Below are 22,690 nucleotides of genomic sequence, written 5' to 3'. Positions count from 1 at the left end.
GAAGACCTAATGCAGCCAAAAAAAAAAAAATTTAGTAAACTAATTATTTAAAAAAATCAAACATCTGGGAAAAGGAACTTTAGAGATGTCACTCATTAGAAAAGCTAACAAGGATGTGAAACAGCGGTTACAGAGTATGAAAGGTCAGATGAATTAAAATAACCCAGTAGATAAAAATATCAAAACGTTTAAAAGGATGTTTCTATTTGAAGCTCATCCTCCCTGCTAGAAAAAAACTGCTTCTAATTATTCTGTCCTCAGAACTAAACGTCTAAGCCACAAAGATGTACCACATCCAGGATGGAGAATATGGCATGGCTGGGGGAGGGAGGGAGGCAGGGCGGCGGCTGAATCCTTACCTGCAAGACCTGCTGAATGCTCCGAAGCCAGGACACACAGTGCTGCTGGAACATCTCCGTGGGGCTCTCCCCCACCAGCAGGGACAGCAGACACAGGCCCTCAAACCTTGTAAGAAAGGTGAGTGACAAGTGGGTGGTGGCTAGACTGCAGAGAAAGCAATTCATCGCCCTTTTACGCTCACTGGCTAGAGAAACACATCACCTCCAGATCCAAGGCGGCTTCTAACTCCTGAAATACTTGGAGGACTTGGAGTGAGGTGCGGGCAGCAAGGAAAGAAGGGAACAGAAGGTGGGGCACAGGAAACCTGGAAGCTGGAATAGGTGGGGTTCAAAGCCAAGTGAACTCATGAAAAGAATCAAACTCTCCACCTTCTTGGGAATGGAGAAATCTCAGGAACCCGTGGGATGGTGACAGTGGATGCACAGATGTACAGCCCTCTTCCTAAAGAAACATCCCCCTGGAGAAAAAACAGGGTTAAAGACTTACCGAGTTTTGATAGAACCAAGACGTGCATTACTGAGACCCACCAACGCGCCAACAGCTGAAAGGTTCTGGAGGAAAGAAGACAAGAAAGTGAGTCGGGGATAGGATGCTAAAGACAGGATTTCTCCAAGCGCTTCCCTGCCCCGGTGTTTCCGAAGCCTTTTCTGAAGTAACACCTCCTTTGAGGCCAAAAGACCATTCCTCTAGAGGCCTACAACCTTTTCCCTATTTTCAGTAGGTGACACACACAGCAGCCTGTCCTGTCCCGTGGGCTTTCCTCAAGTTACGTCTCACCTGTCCCCTCCCCCACTTCCCACCCAACAAACTAGTGTTACCCAGAAGGCTAGACCACCCGACTCATCCCAGCTACCAGACTTCAAGGACAGGCTCCCTCCCGTTTCCCTAGACAGCCCCTAGCGCAGAGGGACATCCCTAAATGCTTGCTGACTGGACACTAAACTCATCTGATCCCTTCTTCCTTCACCCCAAATCCCCCTCCTCCTGTTCCTGGCTTCCTTCGAGCTGCTAATGCCAACATAAACCAAGTCAACCAGAGCTTCCTTCCTGCACATTCTGGCAGCCCTGAAAGAGGTCTCCTCCTCAGCCCTCCCACAAGTAAACTCTCCATGCTCAAATGGCCAGACTCCTCCGGTGGCCCCTGTATCTCCCTAACTGTACTCATCATTCATTCTTTCAACAAACACATCTTATGCACTGAATCAGATGAAGGAATACAGAGCTGAATAAAATAAATATGGTCCCTGTTCTCATGAAGGGAAATGTTGATTCACTTAATAAACATTTATTTACCTACTTTACGTGAGACACTGTTTGAGGTGCTAGGGAGCGTATATGTTTGAGGTGCTGGGAGCTTATATTCTAGTTAGAGGAGACAGAAAATAAACAAATGACCAAATAAGAAATAGCATGTTGGAAGGTGCTAGGTGCTAAGGGGAAAAATAAACTGAGGAAGGAAAGGAGAGGCTGGAGTAGGGAAGGGAGACAGCACTTTATGTGGAGTGGACACAGGGCCCTCTCTAAGAAGCTAGTTGAGCAGAGGAAAGTGAGAGCAAGGTGTACTGATACGCTCACACGCACTGATAGGAATATAAAATGGTGCAGCCACTTTGGAAAACAGCCCAGCAGTTCCTCAAAAGGTTAGAGTTAACCATATGACCTAGCAACACCACTCCTAAGCATATGCCCAAGAAAAATGAAAACATGTGTTCTCATAAGAAATCGTATACGAACATTCATAGCAACATTACTCATAACAGCCAGAAACTGGAAACAACCCAGATGTCCATCAACCATGAATGGATAAACAAAACGTAGTATATCTACACAATGGAATATTACTTGGCCATAAAAAGGACTGAAGTTCTGAGACATGGATGAACCTTAAAAACATTATGCTAAGGGAAAGAAGCCAGACCCCCAAAGCCACATATTGTATGATTCGCTTCTATGAAATCATCAGAGCAGGCAAACCTATGGAGACAAAAAGTAGATTAGTGGTTGCCTTGGGCTGAAGAGCAGAGAGGGGTTGGGGGCAAATGGGGAGTGACTACCAATGGGTATAGGGCTTCCTTTGGGAGTGATGAAAATGCTCTAAAATTGATCATGGTGATGGTTGCACAACTCTGCAAATACTAAAAACCATGGAATTGTACAATTTAAATGGGTGAATTGTAAGTATGTGAATTACATCTCAATAAAACTGTTAAAAAAAAAAAAGGCATGCTGGTAACTTTTTGTTGTTCCAGGCAAAGCAGAGACCAAGAGCAAAGGTTGTGAGATGACAGCACACTAGGCGTATCTGAGGAACAGCAAGGAGGTGAACTGTCACTAGAGGAGACTGCGTGGGAGAGACGAGGCCCCGGGAGCAGGGTGGGGCCTTCTGGAGTCATATAGGCAACCGCTGACTTTCACTCTGAATAAGATAAAAGCCACGGGGTAGAGGAGAATTAGGCAGAGAAGGGATATTACTTGACATAATTTATTTTTTAAAACACATCCACAACACCTGAGTCGCCTTGCAAGAAGGCAGAAGCAGACGGAAGTAGGAGGCTATTTTAAGGATCCAGGAGAGAGATGAGGCAGTGTAAAGAGCGTGGTAACAGTGGGGATTCAAGCATCAAGTTGTGGTTATACTCTGAAGGTAGAGCCCACAGGATTTGATAACACACTGGATATGGGTGGGAGATAAAGAAAAGAGGCAAAGCTAATTCCAAAGTTTTTTGCCCGAGCAACTAGAAAGCTGGAGCTGTCACTTGCTAGGCGGCAGAATACCGCAGGAGGAGCAGGTCTGGGGCTGAGAATCAGAAGTTAACATCACCAGTAATGGGACAAAGAGACATTATGTGCCTCCTGATACGATGCGACAAGAATGTCACACATCATTTCTGCAGTATTCCTGCCAAAACTGCACAACCTGAACCTAATCATCAGAAAACAGCAGACAAACCAAGCTAAGGGACATCCTATAAAATAACTATACTGTACTCTTCAAAAATGTCAAGATCGTAAGAAATTTTTCTTTTGCTATCAAGGACACTTTTAGCACAACTGACAAAACTGGAATAAGATCTATAGATTAAATCACTTATGGTACTGATATTGATTTTGAGTTTGATGATGGAATGCGGTTATGTAACAGAACGTCGTTTTTAAGGAAATGCACGCTGAAGAATTTACAGGCAAAAGGGCATCATGTCTGCAACTTCCTCCTTCATGGACCCAGAAAAAATATGCCCAGAGAATGATAAAACAAATATGCATTTAAAATGTTGACATTCGGGGAATCTGGGGGAAGGGTATATTCTTTCAAATTTTCTATAAATTGTAAATCATTTCAAAGTAATATTATTTTTTTAAAAAGAAGAATGGGAGAGACTACAAGTGCAAACAACTCTTTTAAAGAGTTTTGCCATAAAGAGAAGCAGAGAAATGGGGCAGGAGCTGGAAGGGGGACTTTTTTTAAAGCGGTTTTGAGCTATATGCTGATGAAAACGACCTAACAAAGCGGGAAAAGCTGATGATGAACAAGTGGAGAAGCAATGGACTTGTGTACATGCAGAGGGGATAGATGTCATGTACAAGTAGAGGGCTGGCCTGAGTAGGGGCATGGACCAGCTCACCCCTAGTAATGGGAGGGAAGGCAGAGCATACGAGCAGAGACACAGGTAAGCTGGCAGATGTGTTGGCGGCAGCCTATGGGAATTCCCATCCCCGTTTCTATTTTCTCACTGAAATGGGAAGTGAGGTCATCAGCTAAGAGTGAGGATGGAGAGAAGTAATCAGAGGTTGTCTAGGAAAGTGGAAATGTAACAGGATTGCTAGGCAACACTAAGAGTCCACTTGAGAAGACGATAGCCATGAATTTAAAGTGAGACCAGCCAGCCAGGATACATGTATCTCCAGCCACACTGAGCTGTACAGGTACAGGCACCAAATAAACAGAGTTGGATTTAACACAGACGGGGTGTTGCCGGGCAAGTACAATGAAGGCAGAAGGGTGAGGAAGTGATTATAATGGAATTTAAACAAGGTAAGAAGAGAAGAGAGAACATGACAGATAATAAATAAGTTAATTTATTTCAAATAGTGATGAACGCTAGGAAAGAACCAAAACAGAATAATCTGACAGAAAATGACTGAAATGGGAAGGACGACTGTATTTTAAAACAGCGTGCTCAGGAAAGGCTCCTCTTAAATGGTGGCATGGAAGCTGGGATCTAAACAAGCAGCTCACCTCCCCAGGAGTTTCCCAGCAAAGAGTGACGGAACTCATGAGCAGTGGCCTCAGCTGCTGCAGAAATGAGATCAGCCTGGGTGGCTGGAGCACAGTGAAGACAAGCCAGGAGTCGTGTGAGGGGAGGTCAAGAGGCCAGCAGAGGCCGCACTATGTAAGGCCTGGTGCAATAAGTTAGTGTACGGTTTTAAGCAGGACAATGCTCTAATCTTACTGATATTTTTAAGAAGATCACTGGGTACTGGCCAGAGAATGGGACAGTACAAAGCCCTAGGGACACAAGGCAGAACAAGACACTCTGTCCTTCAAAGTATGTGCAATTATAAGGGAAATGAGATACAGGATTTGTTTTAAAATGCTCGGGGGGGGGGGGGGGGGGGGGGAGGGGCGGGACTTCCCTGGGTCGAGTGGTTAAGAATCCGCCTTCCAATGCAGGGGACACAGATTCGATCCCTGGTCGGGGAACTAAGATCCCACACGCCGCGGGGCAACTAAGCCCACGTGCCACAACTACAGAGCCCATGCGCTCTGGAACCCGTGTGCCACAAATAGCCCACGTGCCGCAACTACTGAGCCCACATGCCACAACTAGAGAGAAGCCTGCGTACCACAACGAAAGATCCCCTGTGCCGCAACTAAGACCCGATGCAGCCATAAATAAATAAATAAATAAATAAAAATAAAATGCTCCGGGGGCAGGGGAGGTTGGAGGCAGAGTTGAGAAAGTGGGAATGAAACAAGACCGGCAAAATGTTCACTGTTAAATCTGGGTGATAGAGACAGCACAGGCCGGGGTGGGGGTGGTTAAAAATACTATTTTCTCTACTTTTGCGTCATCTGAAATTTTCCAGAAGTTTTTTTTTTTTTTAAACTACACACAAAAACAAATCAAAGCCCAGTTGTGTGGGTATGGGGGAAGGAGGTTGAGTGTATATGTACAAGGAATAAATAATTTCCATATGGTGTAATAAAGAACAGCTAATCATAGGTGGTTTGGAAAGGTTTCCCAAAGGCAGTGACAAACAAACATTGAGTTGAAAAGATTTGGGGGATTGCGGCTGGGGAGTGGCGGGGGGTGGGGGCAGCACAGGGAGAGATTCCAAGCACAAGTGCAAAGGCCCTGAGGCAGGAAAGTTCAGGAGCTTAAGGATTTTAAAAGGCAGCAAACAGGTTAAGGATTTTACAAACAGGATCAGCTGTTGTGTGGGAAATGAATTAAAAAGAGCAAGACTGACAGCAAGGAGACCAGTTGCCATAATGCAAGCCAGAAATTGTGAACTGTGCTCAGGTAGTTCCATTTTGGAACTACTGAGTTTGCAGTACCTGTGGGAAAGCAAAGTTGGTGATTAAGCGCAGATGGATGGGCCAATCAATGGATCTCTTTTTCTGTCAAGCTCCAGGCCTATTTACTTACCTTCATTTCTCATCTCAGCTAAGCTAGAAATTCTCCGAGGAAAAGGATGATGTCTTACTTATCTACCTAGAGATGAGGAATAGTAGGTAACACATAAGAGATACTCAAAAAATCTTTGTTGAATGAAAATCTACAAGGAAGTGAAGGAAACCCACCACACAGTTCCATGTTATGAGAACTCAATACAACACAGAGAAGCAGAAAAAAATTCAAGGCAAGATATATCCAAAAATATAGTACAGGCAATTTAAAGGTGTTTCCCACATCACCCTTAGATTCTTTACTCAAAATTCTTCTAGGGGAAGGGAGGGTGGGCAAGGGATGAACTGGGAGTTTGGGGTTAGTAGATATAAGCTATATCAAAACATATAGAATGGATAAACAAGGTCCTACTGTATGGCACAGGGAACTGTATTGAATATCCTGGGATAAACTATAATGGAAAAGAATATAAAAAAGAATGTATATATGTGTGTAACTGAGTCGCTTTGCTGTACAGCAGAAATTAACACAACACTGTAAATCAATTATACTTCAATTTTTAAAAAATGCTTCTAGACTTTAGACACTTAAGAGAAATTAAGCAAGACATTAAGTTCATGTAGCTCGCCTTGAGGGAGGAGGGGAAGACTTGAAAGAGATGATGACGGAAATCACACATTTATAAACAGAATAGATAATATTTCAGAAATACTTAGGAACCACATGAATCACAGGAGGGTAACTGGGCTGAGATACCAGAGGCACAGTTTTGTCACCCTCAATGAGGACTAATAAATAAATGAGGTCATCTCTAATAAATGTGGGGCTAAGATTATTGAACCACCCAGCAGGTTGTGATAACCCTCTTCCTGGAAGGAAGCATAGAGCTGGGAAGATCCCGGTAACAAATGCTGGACAAGGAAGAACTCATGTACACGGGTCTTGCAGGATGAACAGAATTTGGGGGAGGGTTAGGGGGAGAAGATGGAGCACGGGAGATAATATTAAAGGTGAACCTACCATAGGTTAGACAGTTATGTCTTCTTGGAATCTGGGTAAGATGATGGGGGTTAAAGCCAGGATGGGGGCAATGGGAAAGATATGGAAAGAAGTGGACAGATCTGAAAGCTACTTAGAGAATAAAATCAAAAGGACTTAACAGACTGTATACGGAGGTGTGTGAGCAAAAAGAAAGTGTTTAGAATGACATCTGGGTTTCTAGCTTGTAGGACTGAATGGAAGTTAGATTCTATTCTGTGTATAATCCAAAGGACTCTTCTAAACCAGTCTACAAAGCGCTGCATGATCTGTTCACTGCCTACTCACCTCATAGCGGCCACTCTCTTCCCCTCCATCTCTGAACCTCAAGCACAATGCCCTTCTTTTCAGTTCCTACCAGAGGACCTTGCCACATGAGCTTTTCAATGACTGAACCGCCCCTCCTATTTTCTTCCCCTACCCAACTCCTATGATTATCTTTGGGGATCTCAACTTAAACTCCAGTACCTCAAGAAAATCTCTGCAATTTTCCAGATTAGGTTAGAGGTCCCTACTATACAATTCTCATAGTGTTTTGTAACATTTTGTTCATCGCCATCGCATCTATAACTGGAGCGCCCAGGATTTAGCCCTCAGTAAGAGCTCAATAAATATTTGTTGACTACATCCATTCACTCAGTCGAAACAAGCCCCAAAACAGATACTTCCGGGTGAAAAAGAAGCTAAAGATCATACATCTAGTGAATGACGGGGCCTGGGATCGAACCCATTCATGCGTGTCTACCGATAGCCCAGCAGTAGAGAAAACGAGGCCCTTCCTCTTCCGAGTTTCTTCGACTCACGGCTGATAAAGGAAATATGCGTGAATCTCGTCCAGAGTGATACCTGGATCCGCTTTCTGCCCCCAGCTTTCCTTCCCTCCACCTCTCCACAGCAGCTGCAGTACACCAAGACCCCGGTGCACAAAAGCTGCGCCAACCTTCCAACAGGGCCGTGGGCCTGCGGGCTACAGACTCACCTGGGCCCCGCCCACCGTCCCATGTAGCCGCAAGAGGCACATGAGCCCCGGCAAATGTGGGACCGAGCGGACTGGGGGGTGCACAGGAGAAACGGTGGACCCAGCTCGCGGCTGTAGCAACCCCGACACGCTCTCCAGCAGAAGCAGGCGAAGACGCGGGCCCGAGTTCACCGCCGAGAGACCCCCGGTCCCGCCGGGAACCCCAGCCGCGGAGCCCGCAGACGGCCCGCTAAGAACGGCTGCCGCCATCTTCACCCGGGCTCTGGAGGTGGCGTGGCGCGATGACGCAAATACCCCGCGACGGACTCCTCGAGGGGAGGGGGCGTGAGGAGGGGGCCTTGGTCCTGCGCTTTGCAGTCCGCTCGCCGGCTGGGAGGGAGCATGCGCGGCGTGGAAGGGCCGGGACGCCCCAGCTGTGGGTGTTTAGTTCCCGGGGTGTCAAGGCCTGGTCGGTGGGCTGGGTCGAGGGTGGGAGGGCGGACCACTGGCGGTTAAAGAACACGTGGTCAGGACTACAGGCGACGGAGTCCAAAAGCTAGCCTTTAACGTAGCGTAATCGCAGGACACTTTCGATCTAGGCATCACTGATACCTAAGGAACTGGCCTCGTTGTCTGAAATCATAGATATTGTTAACTACATTTACAACGACAGAAATGATACAATACACGTGCCTTGCAAATACAAATTCAAACAATAAAGAGGGCATAAAGTAAAAAAAGAAACTCCCTCTCCCCCAAGTCCTTCCCCCAGTAATGTGTATACTTTCCTAATATTAGTCTATGCACAAACACATAAATACAGAGTATATTTTACAAGAGCGGGGTCTGCACTTGGCTTTTGTCACTCGATATATATTGTGGGCAACTTTACGCCGTTTTTTAAGCGGCGCGGTACAATGAAATGGGCGCACCACGAGTTCACAATTCTATTGCTGAGTACTTCCAGCTGCTCCGGTTTTTAACTAATACAAACACTTTTTTAAAAAAAAATACAAACACTTTAGTGAACACCCTAATACTTCTGTGCATTTTTTTGTACACAAAATCTTCATAATTTGAATCTAATAAAATTCAAATCCCAGATTCAAGTGCAAGGGTCATCTTTTTTTCCTCTTTTATCGCACTTTATCTAATCCTTCTTCAAGTCCTGGCATTCTGCCTCCAAAATATACTACCCAGTAGGGTTCATTTTTCTCTACTTCTCCATCTCCAGTGACACGCTGGGCCAAGTAACCATTCTCTCTCACGTGGCCTCTTATGCTAGCCTCCTGCAGTGACCTCTTCATTGCTCTCCCTGCTCCCCTTCTGGCCCTTTGTACTCCCTTCTCCACGCAGCAACCAGAGTGGTCTTTTCAGATGGAAGTCAGTTCTTGTCACTCCCTGCTTAAAGCCCTTCAGTGGCTTCCAAATATCATGTGAATGAAATCCCATCTTTTCACCTTGGCCTACTAGAATCCCCACGATCCAACCCATACCCACCTGTGACCTCAACACATACCACATAAGTCACTCTCCTTCTCTTTCCTTATCCTTGAGCCAAACTAGCCTACTTTCTATCCTCTGGCAAGCCCATTCCCACCTCAGTGCCTTGGCACATGCTGCTGCTTCTGCCTGGAGAAACGTTCCTTTGACTCTGTATGACTGACGCCATCTGGCCATCCTCAGAAAGGACTCCTTTATAAGAAGTTCCCACTCTCACCCCCATCACCCTCTATCACATTACCCTATTTAATTTTTTTTACAATTCATCACACTATCCAAAATTTATTTTCTTACTTATTCACTGTTGTGTTTTCGTTTTTTTTTTTTTTTTTTTTTGGCTGCATTGGGTCTTCATTGCTGCACGTGGGCTTTCTCTAATTGCGGTGAGCGGGAGCTACTCTTCGTTGCAGTGCACGTGCTTCTCACTGCGGTGGCTTCTCTTGTTGCAGAGCACGGGCTCTAGGCGCACAGGCTTCAGTAGTTTTGGCTCGCGGGCTCTAGAGCGCAGGCTCAGTAGTTGTGGTGCACGGGCCTAGTTGCTCCGCGGCATGTGGGATCTTCCCGGACCATGGCTCGAACCCATGTCCCCTGCATTGGCAGGCGGATTCTTAACCACTGCGCCTCCAGGGAAGTCCTCACTGACTGTTTCTTCTGTCTAAAATACAGACCCCATGAGAAGGGTCTTGTCATCTTCAATATTTTATCCTCATCCCCTAGAACAGTAGTACCTGGCACATAAAAAGTGCTCAATAAATATTTGTTGAGTGAATAAATGAATGAGTTTTGGATGAAAGAAAATGCCTTTTTTAATTTTGACAAGAACTAAGCAAAATGCCCTCTAGAAAGTTTGCATCGATTAACACCCCTGCCAACCATGTAGAACAGTGTTCTATAGTTTATACATCATACCAAAACTAGGTTTATTTTTTAATTTTGTCAACTGAATAATGAAAAAGAATATCTCCTTCTTTCAATTTGTTTTCCCTGATCATTAGCGAAATGGAGTAACTTCATATGTTTAGTAGACATTTGTATTCCTTCTTTATTAATTATCTTTCCATAACTTTTACCCCTTTTTCTATTGGGTTGTTTATCTTATTAATTTGTAGGAACTCTTTGTAGATGAGGGAATGTATTCTTGACTGTTATCTGTGTTGCAAGGTTGCAAGGGGTTTTTTCCAATTTGCCTTTTTATTTTGTTATTTTTAAATTTCTTAGCCTTTTTCAAGTAAGGTGTTGTGATTAAGGGCACAGACTCTGGAGCTAGACTGCAGGGTTTAAACACCAGCTTTGCTTCTTGCAAGTTGTGTGAGTCTGCAAGTTACTTAACTGTGCCTCCCCTTCTTTATCTATGAAGCGGGGATATTGTAGAACATTCACTCATAGGCTTGTGAGGATTAAATGAGTTGATATTTGTAAAATGCTTGGAACAATGTTTGGCACATGGTACTGTACATAAAGTGTAAGCTGTTGTTATTTCAAGCCCTGGGGTCTGATATCTTGCAAGGCTTTCCCTAACCTCCAAGGTTATAAAAATATTCTCATGTTTTTCTCCTAATACTTTTATAGTTTTATTCTGTGCATTTAGATCTTAAACCATTTAAAATTCATTTTGTTTAAGGTGTGAGAGATATAACTTTTTTCCCAAATGGATAGCCAATTGTCCCAACCCTATCTAGTGAATCTGCCATTATTTCTCCATGGACTTGAAATACTACCATGTGGGTGTTTATCTGGACACTCTATTCTGTTTCATTGCCACGTTTAGTATGATTGCACCAATAACACTATTTTAATTATCATAACATAAAAAATTATCTGGTAAGACAAATGCTTGCTTCACTCCAATTTTTCAGAATTTTCCTGACTATATGTGAAAGTTGATTCTTTTGATAATGTTTAGAATCTGGTTCCCCCCCAATAAAGTCTCATTGTTATTTTGATACAGCATTCAATTTATAGGCAATATGAGAAATGATGTCTTTATAATGATGGTTTTTCCCACTATGATTATATGGTGTATCTCTTTCATTCTTTCCAGCCTTCTTTAATATTCTAAAGTTGTCTTTATATTAGTATTTTTTTTAATACAGTAGCTTTCATGCCATGCAGACCACTACCTTTCAGCTCCAAAATCACTTTAGATATGTAGCAATATAGATCTCATTACCTTCTGGTCATGACCCTTTGACAAAAGTGATTCATGAGTTTAAAAGAAATGCGTGAGCTAAAGCTCGAAAGGTGTGAAGAGTGAGCTTAGAAGGTGGTGGGAGAACTGGGGGTGGGGAAGTGGCAGCTGGTTAGTAAGGCCTGTATTTGAACCTTAAAGATGATTTCAGAAACTTGTTGTGCACATTACTTTTTGTTGCACAGAAAAGTGGAGGGAGAAGGGTGAAGTTAGTTCATTTGGGGGAGATAGGGGAGTATGGGGAAAGAGATGGGAGAAGGAGAATATGTTAGCTCCTTAAGTCCAGAAATGTCCATCATCCATCATCCTCCCCAAGTCCGCTCAATTTTGCCCTAAAAATGACTCTTCAGCCTGGCCCCCTTTCTCCCTTCCACTCTACTGTTCATCATCTCTCCTTGACTAGTTTTCACCTACAACAGCCATGCCCCACTCCCTCCACCCTCCACACTGCCCAGAATTATCTTCCTAAAGGAGAAATCTCATCCTTTAGGAAGATTTTAAGCCACCCCTTGGCTTAAAAAAACCACTGCTGGATCCATGTGTCCTCCTCCACGGGAGGCCCCTGTCTCACTCCTTTACCTGCTATACAATATCCTTCACACTCCTGTTCCAGCCATCCTCCTCAGCCTTATCTCTCCTGCCCTCTAACCCCACAAACACCTCAGAACAGGATGTGCCCCTTGCCTTTCTCTCTCTTTGGAAAACCCTTTCTCAACTTCTGCCCACCCTTCAGAAAGATTGTCCTCAAATGTCCCCTCCTCTGGACAGCCTGCACTGCCTCCATCCCTCCCCCAGTCAAGCGCTGGGAGTCACTTTGTCTTCTGAGTCATACCTCTATTATAGCATTCCTGGAATCATAATACCTCTTTATTTGTCTCCTCAACCATACGAGGAAGGCAGGGGCCATGTTAATTCATGTCTGGGTCCCCATCGCCTAGCATAGTGATTAGCACAAAATAGGCATGGATGGATGCAGGCGTGCACGAATGGATGTTAGCTTTGATGAACGGATGGAGAAGGGTGGTTAAGAGAGATTAGGAAAAGTAACCCTGCAAAGATCAAAGACAGACACCAGGGGGAGCTGACACACCACAATAAAGAAGCGGGAGGGCGGGCCAAAGACGGCTACAAGCTCTGGGGTGAGCGGGTGAGCGACGCGCAATAGGCGAGTATCACGCAACTGGAACCGTTCACCCACGTGTGCCTCCCCTCATCCTCCTTCCTAGACTGTGCTTGAGCTCATCCACCGCCCCCACCACCGCCTTCGCCTCCACCGCCACTGAGAAAGCAAACAAAGGGGAGGTGACCCCTGCAGGGTCCAGGATGCAGGGAGCCAATCAGAGGGCTTCAATCCCCTGGAAGGCGGGCGCCTTCGTTTGAGGAGGCCCAATCAGTTCCTAAGCGGGTGCGGAGGGGCGGAGAGATGGGCGGGAAGAGCAGGGTGTAGGGACAGCGCGCGCCGGCGAGGGATCCTTCGGCAAGGGTGGGACTGGAGCGCAGAGGGGAGCGGGTGGAGCCAATCACCGCGCGTGTCTGTGAAGAGAGGGCGGGCAGCGCCGTGGCGCGCGCGATCCGGGCTGACGCATCTGGCCTCGGTTCCCCAGGATCCGAGGCGGGGGGGACAGGAGGGGAGGGGGGAGTGGAGAAAGAGTGGGGGCGCGCGTGCGCAGTGGCGCGGGGAGGAGCAGGGACCTGGCAGCGGGCTAGGAGGCTGCGAGCTAGCCGCGAACCGGGCGGGCGGCGGGCGCGCGCACCATGGGGGAGAAACCCGGGACCAGGTAAGAGAGGTGGGGCCACGCGGCGGGACGTGGGCGGCGGCTCGGGGCGGGTGCCGGGACGGTCCCCAGACAGGGACCCGGGGGAGAGAATCCGGGGGTCGGACTCCTGGGTCCCTAGGGGACGGCCATCCGGGGCCGCACGCCTAGGTCCTCGGGGATGATGAGGGGAACGCATGCCACAGCCCCTGCAGAAAGCGAGGGCTGAAGGGGATCAGGAAACCTGCATCTGGGTTCTCGCAGAGATGTGGGGGCCGGACGACTCCGGTACAGGCTGCGATGCAGGGGCGGAGGAGGGCGGAGCAGGTGGCCGGCCCCGAGGGGACGGGTATGGGCAGGCTGGATGCCAGGAGGGGATCCCCCCTAGACTCGTGCCGAGCCACTGGAAAGCCTCCTGTCCAGTAACCCACAGGCAGTCGGGCTGCCCCAACCTGTCCCAAGGGCCGGGTGGCTCCGCTTCCAAACTTCTGCCTTCCCCCGGGTTGCTAGGAGCAACAGCTTCATCTTGGTGGAGCAGAGTGCTTGGCGACCCTTCCCGATTCTGGGCCTGACCCCTCTTGCCGGGGGTGAGGGAAGGCTGTATCTGCCCTGGGCACGCCATCCACTCCCCGGATGTTTTCTGTGCAATCGAGGCTCCTTCCTTCCACTGACACCCCGAGTTCTCTTTTTTGGTCTCTAGCAAAATCCACTTCCTGTTGTGACCCAACACCCCCAAGGGGGCAGTGGGTGAACGCCTGAGTCCCTGGGGATCAGGAGCAAAAGAGGAAAAAGATTGGGGCTATTTGCTTCTCTCCAGAGAGGATCAGGAATGGGGGCCTGGTTCTGATCTGTCACTTGTTCTGCAAAAAAATTTTACCAGCCCTACCACTCCCCACCCGTAGAGTAGAAAAGCATAGGTTTCTGAGCACCAAGTCAACTGATATTGGAGAGATGATCAGAGGGAGGATTGGTGTCCTGGATTAGGGGTTAAACACAGAGAAAGGGGAAGTTGCTGACTTGAGGGAGGCCCCAGATTTCCGTTACGTGGTTCAGGGAGGGGGACGGATGGACCAAAGGGGGACTGCTGACTTGGCACAATTCCTCCCACCCCCATCAAATTCTGGGCCACAGGAAATGGAGAGAATAGCAGGAAGTGTGAAGGGGCATCTGCTTCTGCTGCCCCCAGCCACCTCACTGGGTACCTCTCTGGTCACGCCAACCTCAGTATACACATTGCTCCTCCCTAGCCCGCAGGAGGCTGGCTGGGTTAGGATCCAAAGGGCAGGTGCCCTGCAGCTGCTTCAGGGCAATTACCCCAGAGCCACACTCCAGTTGTCCAACGGATTGTGGCTGTCCCAACCCTCTGCCAGTACTCCTAATAGGAAGAAACACTGGGACAAAGAGGAAAACCAGAAGCAAAGGGGAGGGAGAGCTGGAGGATGCCACAGCAGTCAGCCCCCAAGTGGGGACAGGAGATAGGGTGCTTATCCTAGCTGCCACCTTACCAATGTTTGCTCTTCTTTATTAGATGGGGATACCTGGGGGCCTCCATACCCTATGCCTAATAGTCTTTGGATAGCTTGGCCTTCTGGGGAGAAGGGGCATGTGAAGTTGTTATAGCAAAAACTAGGGTGGTGGAGTTGGAGGAGGGATGGGCCAGTTGGCAGGATTTCAATTTCTACTACCTGGGGACCCTTCACAGATATCACTGCGGAGGCAGAGTGGATTGGGAGGAGTAAGATGGTGCAGCAAAGAATAGGCCCACAAGTGGCCAGGACATAGGGGTTGCCAGACACCTCCCTACCCTCCCAGCAATGGGTGGAGTCCAGGCTTAGATTGTTTCAGCAACTGGAAAGTGAATCTCCTTCACTCCAACAAACCTAATGCCAATAACAGAGGCAGGATAGTACAGTAGTTTAGTGATGAAGAGCCAGAATACCTGTTTGCACCCAAATTCCACCATTTACACTCTCTGTGACCTTAGGTAAAATATTTGACCTCTCCTGTGCCTCAGTTTCCTCACCTGTAAAATGGGAACATTAGGACCTCCATCATTGGGTTGCTAAGAGTGTTAAATGAGATAACACACATGAAATACTTGCAACAGTGCTGAGCATAGACCATTCATCCAATAAATGTTAGCCAGCATCATCATCTTTGTCTCATGGCTGGTGCTGTGCTGGGGACACCCAAATTAATAAGGCCTCTGCTGCTCACAGTCTATCTAGTGAGATAGATGATACACAGCTAACTGCTTTTGCACGCTATCACACCATAGGTAAAGCATAAACAATGTGTGACAGGAATCCCAAAAAAGGGAGTGACCAGAGTCTGGGCTGGATCTGCTTTCTAAAGGAGGTGATACCTGAGCTGGGCCTTGAAAGACAAATAAGCTTTTAAGCTGCTGAGATCAGAGATGGGGACAGTTGGAGGTTAATGGAGAGTAGGGTCACACTTAGGTACTGCCCATAATAGAAACCATTTTAGAGCCATTGCCCTTTCAAGTACTCCAGCTCTTGTGGGAGGTGGAGACCAGAGATGGAAAGAGAGTTAGGCCTTACACAGACACTACTGCAACCTGCCCATTCAGGTTCCCTTGGGGGAGGTCCTCTGGGAAGAGCCTGAGCGGTTCCTCTGGCAACCAGTGGCCATTGCCATGGAAGGAGGGGAACTACGGGGGGGGGGGGGCATTGCCATGGCAACCAGCTTTGAGGGGCTGCCATGCTGGGAGTATTAAGGACCTCTGGTTACCTTTCCTTCTGGGAAGAAGTGGGAACAGGTAGGGCTGGGTAAGGCCCCAAAGCCTCCAGGCAGGAATCTCGGGTGAGCTCTGCTTCTCAGGCTGGGAGGGACAAGGTCCTGGCACCGGGGTCCCTGCTGAGTCTGAGGGAGGCAGTGGGGTTTCCCTTTCTGTTTTGTTAGGGTCTTCAAGAAGTCGAGTCCCAACTGCAAGGTGAGTCTCCCACAGTGCTTCTCCCAACCCCCCCTGGGCCCTCACAAGGCCCAGCCTGCCCCTAGACAATCCCCAACCCCAAGCTCCCCACTTCCTGTGACAGCTAAGAGCCGACTTCCTTCCCTCCTGAAGCCCCTTGCCGCAAAGGCCTGAGCCAGCAACAGGGCTGGGTGGGGACAGGCTCAGTTCAGTTCAGGTCCCTAAGTGAGACCAAGGGGGAGGGGCCAGAAGCTCATGCCTGGAGCCCTCTTAGGAGCTAACCCACGGTGCCTGGGGCTGGGAACAGATAACATCCCCACAGGCTATGGCCTATTTATCCCAGAGGTCCTTGAGGACATGCAGTGAGGCTCTCTGCCTGCCTGCCTAGCGCCAGGTCCTCCTGGACCCACGCACACACATACACACACCCAACTGGTGTTCAGAAGTGCGAAAAGATATTAGGGAGCAGTTAAAAAGCCTCAAGATTGGCTAGTCCGGCAAAGCCCACCACTCTCCTCTTCCAACCCTACTGGGAGGAAACCAGGAGAAACTCCTTCAGATACCCCAGCCTGGGAAGACCAGGGTCAGGGCAGCCACTTCTGAGGGCTCTGAAGCCCTGCCACCCGCCTACCCAATCTTCCCTGTGACCCCTCTACATCCTCAGCTCACCGTGTACCTGGGCAAGCGGGACTTCGTAGATCACCTGGACAAAGTGGATCCTGTAGGTAAGTGTGCCCAGAAAGTGGCATCACGTGCCCCAAGAGGGGAGGAAGTTCCTGGGCCCAGGAGTGGAGGAGCGGCGCTGACAGGAACTGAGCTCATGTGTCCCCTCCCCAGATGGCGTGGTGCTAGTGGACCCGGACTACCTGAAGGACCGCAGAGGTACCGGCCCCGCGTCCAGGGGCCCCAGGGGAGGCAGCGAAAGGGGGACGTGGGGAGATGAAACGGGCGGCACTGAGAGGGGCCCTGGGGAGACAGAGGGCCAAGGCGGAAGCCAGGAGTAGGATTCAGGCAGGTGTTATGCTGCTGAGGAAGGAGCAGCTGCTGCTAGGAAGTGGGGGGACTGCGGGAGGGGGGCTCCTGACCACCCTACCTTGCCCACCTTTGCCAGTGTTTGTGACCCTCACCTGTGCCTTCCGCTATGGCCGCGAAGACCTGGATGTGCTGGGCCTGTCCTTCCGCAAGGACCTGTTCATCGCCAACTACCAGGCCTTCCCCCCAACACCCAACCCGCCCCGGCCCCCCACCCGCCTGCAGGACCGGCTGCTGAGGAAGCTGGGCAAGCATGCCCACCCCTTTTTTTTCACAGTGAGGACGCCCCCACCCTCTGCAGAGCAAGGCGTCTGGGACTGTGTTGGGGGGGTGGTGAGGCACCTGTTACGGGCAGGTCTGGGAGAAACAGTGAGGAGGGACCCTAGACCACCCCCCTTCAGGGTCACCCTGCACTCAGGAAGCCCTTGCCTCTCTGCCTCCCCCCTGGGGCCCCTTCCTTTTTCCTTTCTCTTCCCCAGGAGTCCTCCAGCCTCTTGAGATTGGGAGGAAGATTCCGGGGCTTTCTGGAAGAACTGAACTCTTTTCTTCTGCCACAGATACCCCAGAACCTGCCCTGCTCCGTCACCCTGCAGCCAGGCCCAGAGGACACAGGGAAGGTACGGGAGGAACAGGGTCCAGCAGGAGCCCGGGGACACACCCGAGGGGGGGAGAGGAGACGTCAGGGTGGGACTAAGGATAGGGAGATGTCCCCGATGGCAGTGGGTGTATGGAATGGTCCCTGTTCAGTTGCGACACCCCCTGCTCTTGACCTGCACGGCCCTGAGTAGAGGGGCTCACCTTGTGCAGCGAGGACCGAGCCTCTGCCGGGCCGGGCCTCGGGGAGGCAGAGGCGGAAGACCCAGGCCCTACGCTCCTCAGACCATGATGGGGCAAGAGTCCATGCCCAAGACAGGGAAGTGGGAAGGAAGGGAGTGGCCACAGTGGCAGAGGCCTTGTGTAAGATGTGACCTTTTCTCCCCCTCCCAAGGCCTGTGGGGTAGACTTTGAGATTCGAGCCTTCTGTGCCAAATCACTAGAAGAGAAAAGCCACAAAAGGTGAGAGAAGCAACCTCCCCTCAGGTCTGACCATTCCCTCTGGGTCCCAGGAGCCCCAGGCCCCTGTGGGAGGCGGGAGCCAGTGTCTGGGCATCTGAGGACTGAACCTCTCACCCCTCATCTCTGCCCCCAGGAACTCCGTGCGTCTGGTGATCCGAAAGGTGCAGTTTGCCCCAGAGAAACCCGGCCCCCAGCCTTCGGCTGAAACCACACGCCACTTCCTCATGTCTGACCGGTCCCTCCACCTTGAGGCTTCCCTGGACAAGGAGGTGGGGTGGGGACCCAGGTGCTGCAGACCCGGGGTGGGGGGAGGGGTGAAGCCACATGTCAGGATGGTGTTTTTAAAGGAGGCCGCCTTAGCTGGGGGTGGGCTTAGGTTTAGAGGGAGGAGGCCCAGCAACGTGTGTGTGTGTGTGTGTGTGTGTGTGTGTGTGTGTGTGTGTGTGTGTGTGTGTGTGTGTGTGTGTGTGTGTGTGTGTGTGTGTGTGTGTGTGTGTCAGGGGGCACACCAATAATGGGACCAGTGAAAAAAGATCCGATTAACCTGACCCCCCCCCAAAAGCTGTACTACCATGGGGAGACCCTCAATGTCAATGTCCACGTCACCAACAACTCCACCAAGACTGTCAAGAAGATCAAAGTCTCTGGTAGGACATGGGGGTTGGAAAAGGGTCTTAGGGGAGGGAGTTGCTGCAAATGTGGCCTCAGGCATCAGCTCAGCCCCAGGACATAGCCCAGTGGGGAGACCCGAGGGGCTCAAAGGACTCAGGCTGTCTGTCCCAGGATGAGATGGGGGTGGGGTTTACTGCTAGGGGGAGGGTGCGGGTCATCAGAGGGGCAGGGGCGGTGATGCGCTGGGGCTGGGCCCTTGCCTGGGTCTGGAGTTGGGGGGAGGGCTGCCGGCACTCCATGCGGAGCTGCTTGGCCCTACCCCACCCCACAGTGAGACAGTACGCCGACATCTGCCTCTTCAGCACCGCCCAGTACAAGTGTCCTGTGGCTCAGATCGAACAAGAGTGAGTAGCACAACAGCCCTGGGTCCCAACCTCAGGGGAGAAGAGTAGGCCCAGGGAACGTGAGGTTGGGGGGCATTTCTTCCCGAACTGTCTCCACTTACAAGGGCATTTCCTCCAGCTGAGTGGCTCTGAGCTGCTCATTTTATTGAGCAGGTCGAGCCAAAACCTACTCCCTGTGACCTGTGCCCAAAGAGGGCAGGGGCTAGTGACGGGGGAGAAGCTGCTGGGGCGGGGGAGCTGCCCCCTCACCCCATCTGCGCCCCCAGAGTCTCGCTCTCTTGCCCCCACCCCCCAGTGACCAGGTGTCGCCCAGTTCCACGTTCTGTAAGGTGTACACCATAACCCCCCTGCTCAGCAACAACCGGGAGAAGCGCGGTCTCGCCCTGGACGGGAAGCTCAAGCACGAGGACACCAACCTGGCGTCCAGCACCATGTGAGGGGGGCTGAGGGAGGGGAGTCCTGCAGCACAGGAGACAGACACTCGCTCCACGCCAGGCGTGTGCCAGGCTCTATCGGCGAACAGGACAGACCCAAAACATCTCAACGTTCTCGGAGACGGAGGCCAGACAGATCAGATAAATGGCAAAATACAGAGCATGTTTAGTCACAGGTGTTGACAAAAAGCAAGGCAGAGAAAGGAGATATAAAGCCGCTGCGGTGGTGCGGGGCGGGGGGGGGGGGGGGGGCGGTAATCCAGAGGTGAATTCTGAGGGAAGGTGTGAAGGAAGCAAGTACTGTGGATGCGCAGGGGAAGAGCCCTCCGGGCAGAGGGTCCTACAGGCGTCAAGACGCAGAGGCAGGCGGCCCCGCGTGTCTGAGGCGGCAGGAGGGGCCGCAGAGCCACTGCTGGCCTCTACGGGCCCCGTGCCTCTAGGAACAGCTCCGGCAAGTGGGGGCTGGATTTCACCCACACTGGCGCCTCTGTACACGACCACACATAGCAGGCCTTGAGGCCAGCGTGGGAGCAGGAAGTGAGGTCAGAGGGCTAATGGAGAGCAAGACATTGCAGGGCTGCTGGGTCACAAGGACTTGGGCTTTTACTGGAGAGAACTGAGAAGATGAGAGGAAGGACGCGGCCGGGTACCTTACACGAGACCAGCCTAGGGTGCAGGGCAACGGGCTCTGGTCCAACTCCTCCTCCCACTTGCAGCGTTAAGGAGGGTGCCAACAAGGAGGTGCTGGGAATCCTGGTGTCCTACAGGGTCAAGGTGAAGCTGGTGGTGTCTCGAGGCGGGTGAGTGCTGGGGTCGGGGAATCCTGGGGGTGGGGCGATGGCGCAGGGCTTTCCTCTGGCTCTGCACTGTCATCTCTTCACGGTGCCTCTCTCTCTCCCCAGGGATGTCTCTGTGGAGCTGCCTTTTGTTCTTATGCACCCCAAACCCCATGACCACATCACCCTCCCCAGACCCCAGTCAGGTGAGCTTGCCACCCGCCCAAGCCCCGCAAGGGAAGGCCTGAAGCAAGGCCAGTGGAGAAAAAAGCCGGTCCTTTCAGCAACCCCCCACCCCCCCTCTCTCCTCCTCCCCTCAGCTGCTCCTGCAACAGATGCCCCTGTGGACACCAACCTCATTGAATTTGATACCAAGTAAGAGACTCACCCCCTGCCTTCCGAGCTTTGACTCTCTTTGGACAGAGATCCCTGTAACATTCAAACCTACCCTCTGCCCCTCATTGTTTTTCTCTTTTGGGGGAGGGATGGTTGAAGCATCCAATCGAGAGGACTTAGCCTTGTGAGCTGCCGATTACCTGCCCTTCTCTGTCCCTTCTTGCAAATACCTCCGGCCCCATGGCTGCCCCAGCACCTCTGTCTCCGGGAGGGGAGTGGGAGGTGGAGAGGGAGGGCTGGAGCCCTCGCCTCACCCCTCCTCTCCACCACCAAGCTATGCCACAGATGACGACATCGTGTTTGAGGACTTTGCCCGGCTTCGGCTGAAGGGGATGAAGGACGAGGACTACGACGACCAGTTCTGCTAGGAAGCGGGGCTGGAAGAAGGGAGTGGGTGGTGCTGGGAGACGCAGGGGCAGGACCAAGACCCCCACCGTCACTGGGGGGGATCCCAGCCTCTCTTCCTTTCCCCTCCACCCAGCAGCTTCCTCAACCAACCCCTCCCCTCCCTCCCTCCCCCATCCCCCACCAGATACACACTGGACCCATCTCTTGTGGATCGTGGGCATTAATTTTTTGACGACGGCTGTGCTTCCCCAGTCCCCCAGTGGGTGGCAAGCTGGGTTCGTACCTAAATTTTTTGGAGGGGGACACTGAAGAGGATAGTAGGGAAAGGGGGGGGAAGAGCTCCCACATTCAACCTCACACCAACACCCCCTCCTGTCACTATCTCTGCCTCCCATTCCTTCAGGATGAGACCCTTTGGGGGGCAAGGCCAGTTTTTTGCTTCTGAGCATAAAGAAGAAAATAAACCTTTTAATAGGCATGAGCGTGTGTGTTTTCTATGCAGCGTGTAAGGAGCACATAGTGTGCGTACCCATGACTCTTAGCTGTGAGTGAGGACGCAATCTCTTCTCTGCACCCACGTGGCACCTGGCCCACAGGCTGTCAGTAAACGTTTACTGAATGGCTGAGCTGTACCTGAGCTCCAAGGTAAACATGGAAACTTGATTTGGTCAGTCCCAACTCAAAGGTACAGTTTGGTAAAGCCACAAAGTAAACTGACTCATTTACAGAGGGAATAATAACTCACTTCCCTGCAGACTAGATGCTCTTGGGAGGTGGGCAGGGCAGGCCCTTCCCTGTTGCAGCTGACACACACGACCGCATGGTGACGTGTTGTGACCGAGTGTGTTCATTTCCACTGCTCCTATGGTTGCTCAAGCTGTCCACTCCTGGGGCTCAGCAGGACCACGGCTGCAGGCAGAAGCCACACGACACACATCTCTGTGGAGCCTGGTCCTTACACTGTAACACAGACACCGAGGCTTTGGGCAGCCACAGGGAGTCATGCCGCTGTGGACAAGTCCAAGAAGCTACATCCTACTGCTGCTCCTCTGACGTCCATCAGGGACTCCCAGAGGCTTGGCCGAAGCCCCAGGCTGGGCTGGAGGGAGTTAGCAGTACTCCACTGACATCCCTCACCCCACCACCCACTCCCATTCCTGTAGCCCAAGCCTTCTCCTTTTTCTCTTAAGGCTCATTCATTCATTCCATGAACAATCTTGATTTAAACCACTATTATGTGCCAGGCATAGTATAGGGCTGGCAGTG

At 50.6% G+C, this 22,690-nt stretch overlaps 2 protein-coding genes across 4 annotated transcripts in view; one reads left to right on the top strand and one right to left on the bottom strand.

Moving 5' to 3' along the window:
• Positions 1–22,690, bottom strand: part of PELP1 (proline, glutamate and leucine rich protein 1) — a 44,982-nt gene that overhangs the window by 14,758 nt on the left and 7,534 nt on the right. Inside the window, exons 1-3 of one of the 2 annotated variants that reach the window (XM_082440446.1) lie at positions 8,011–8,458; positions 847–911; positions 360–465 (exon numbers count right to left, since the gene is read on the bottom strand). In XM_082440446.1, the coding sequence (XP_082296572.1) occupies positions 360–465; positions 847–911; positions 8,011–8,259 (420 nt within the window). In that variant the 5' untranslated portion in view covers positions 8,260–8,458. Of the gene's footprint in view, positions 1–359; positions 466–846; positions 912–8,010; positions 8,459–22,690 lie in introns of those variants that run through there. The other variant, XM_082440447.1, reaches the window with a different exon arrangement.
• On the top strand, positions 13,313–21,902 carry ARRB2 (arrestin beta 2). Of its 2 annotated transcripts, none has more exons than XM_082440490.1 (15): positions 13,313–13,458; positions 16,357–16,387; positions 17,031–17,091; positions 17,204–17,248; positions 17,478–17,674; positions 17,956–18,015; positions 18,387–18,454; positions 18,588–18,723; positions 19,017–19,101; positions 19,398–19,470; positions 19,766–19,903; positions 20,621–20,704; positions 20,807–20,886; positions 20,965–21,055; positions 21,351–21,902. In XM_082440490.1, exons 1-15 carry the CDS (start codon positions 13,436–13,438, stop codon positions 21,442–21,444), a joined length of 1,266 nt encoding a protein of 421 aa, XP_082296616.1. In that variant the 5' UTR covers positions 13,313–13,435; the 3' UTR covers positions 21,445–21,902. The 2 variants fall into 2 exon arrangements, with proteins under 2 accessions (XP_082296616.1, XP_082296617.1); XM_082440491.1 differs by having other exon boundaries at positions 13,314–13,458; positions 21,001–21,055.

Source organism: Balaenoptera physalus, assembly GCF_965194825.1.
Source record: "Balaenoptera physalus genome assembly, chromosome: 20".
Lineage (NCBI taxonomy): Eukaryota > Metazoa > Chordata > Mammalia > Artiodactyla > Balaenopteridae > Balaenoptera > Balaenoptera physalus.
Note: the sequence above shows the minus strand (reverse complement) of the source record. Positions and strands in the feature narration are given on the sequence as shown.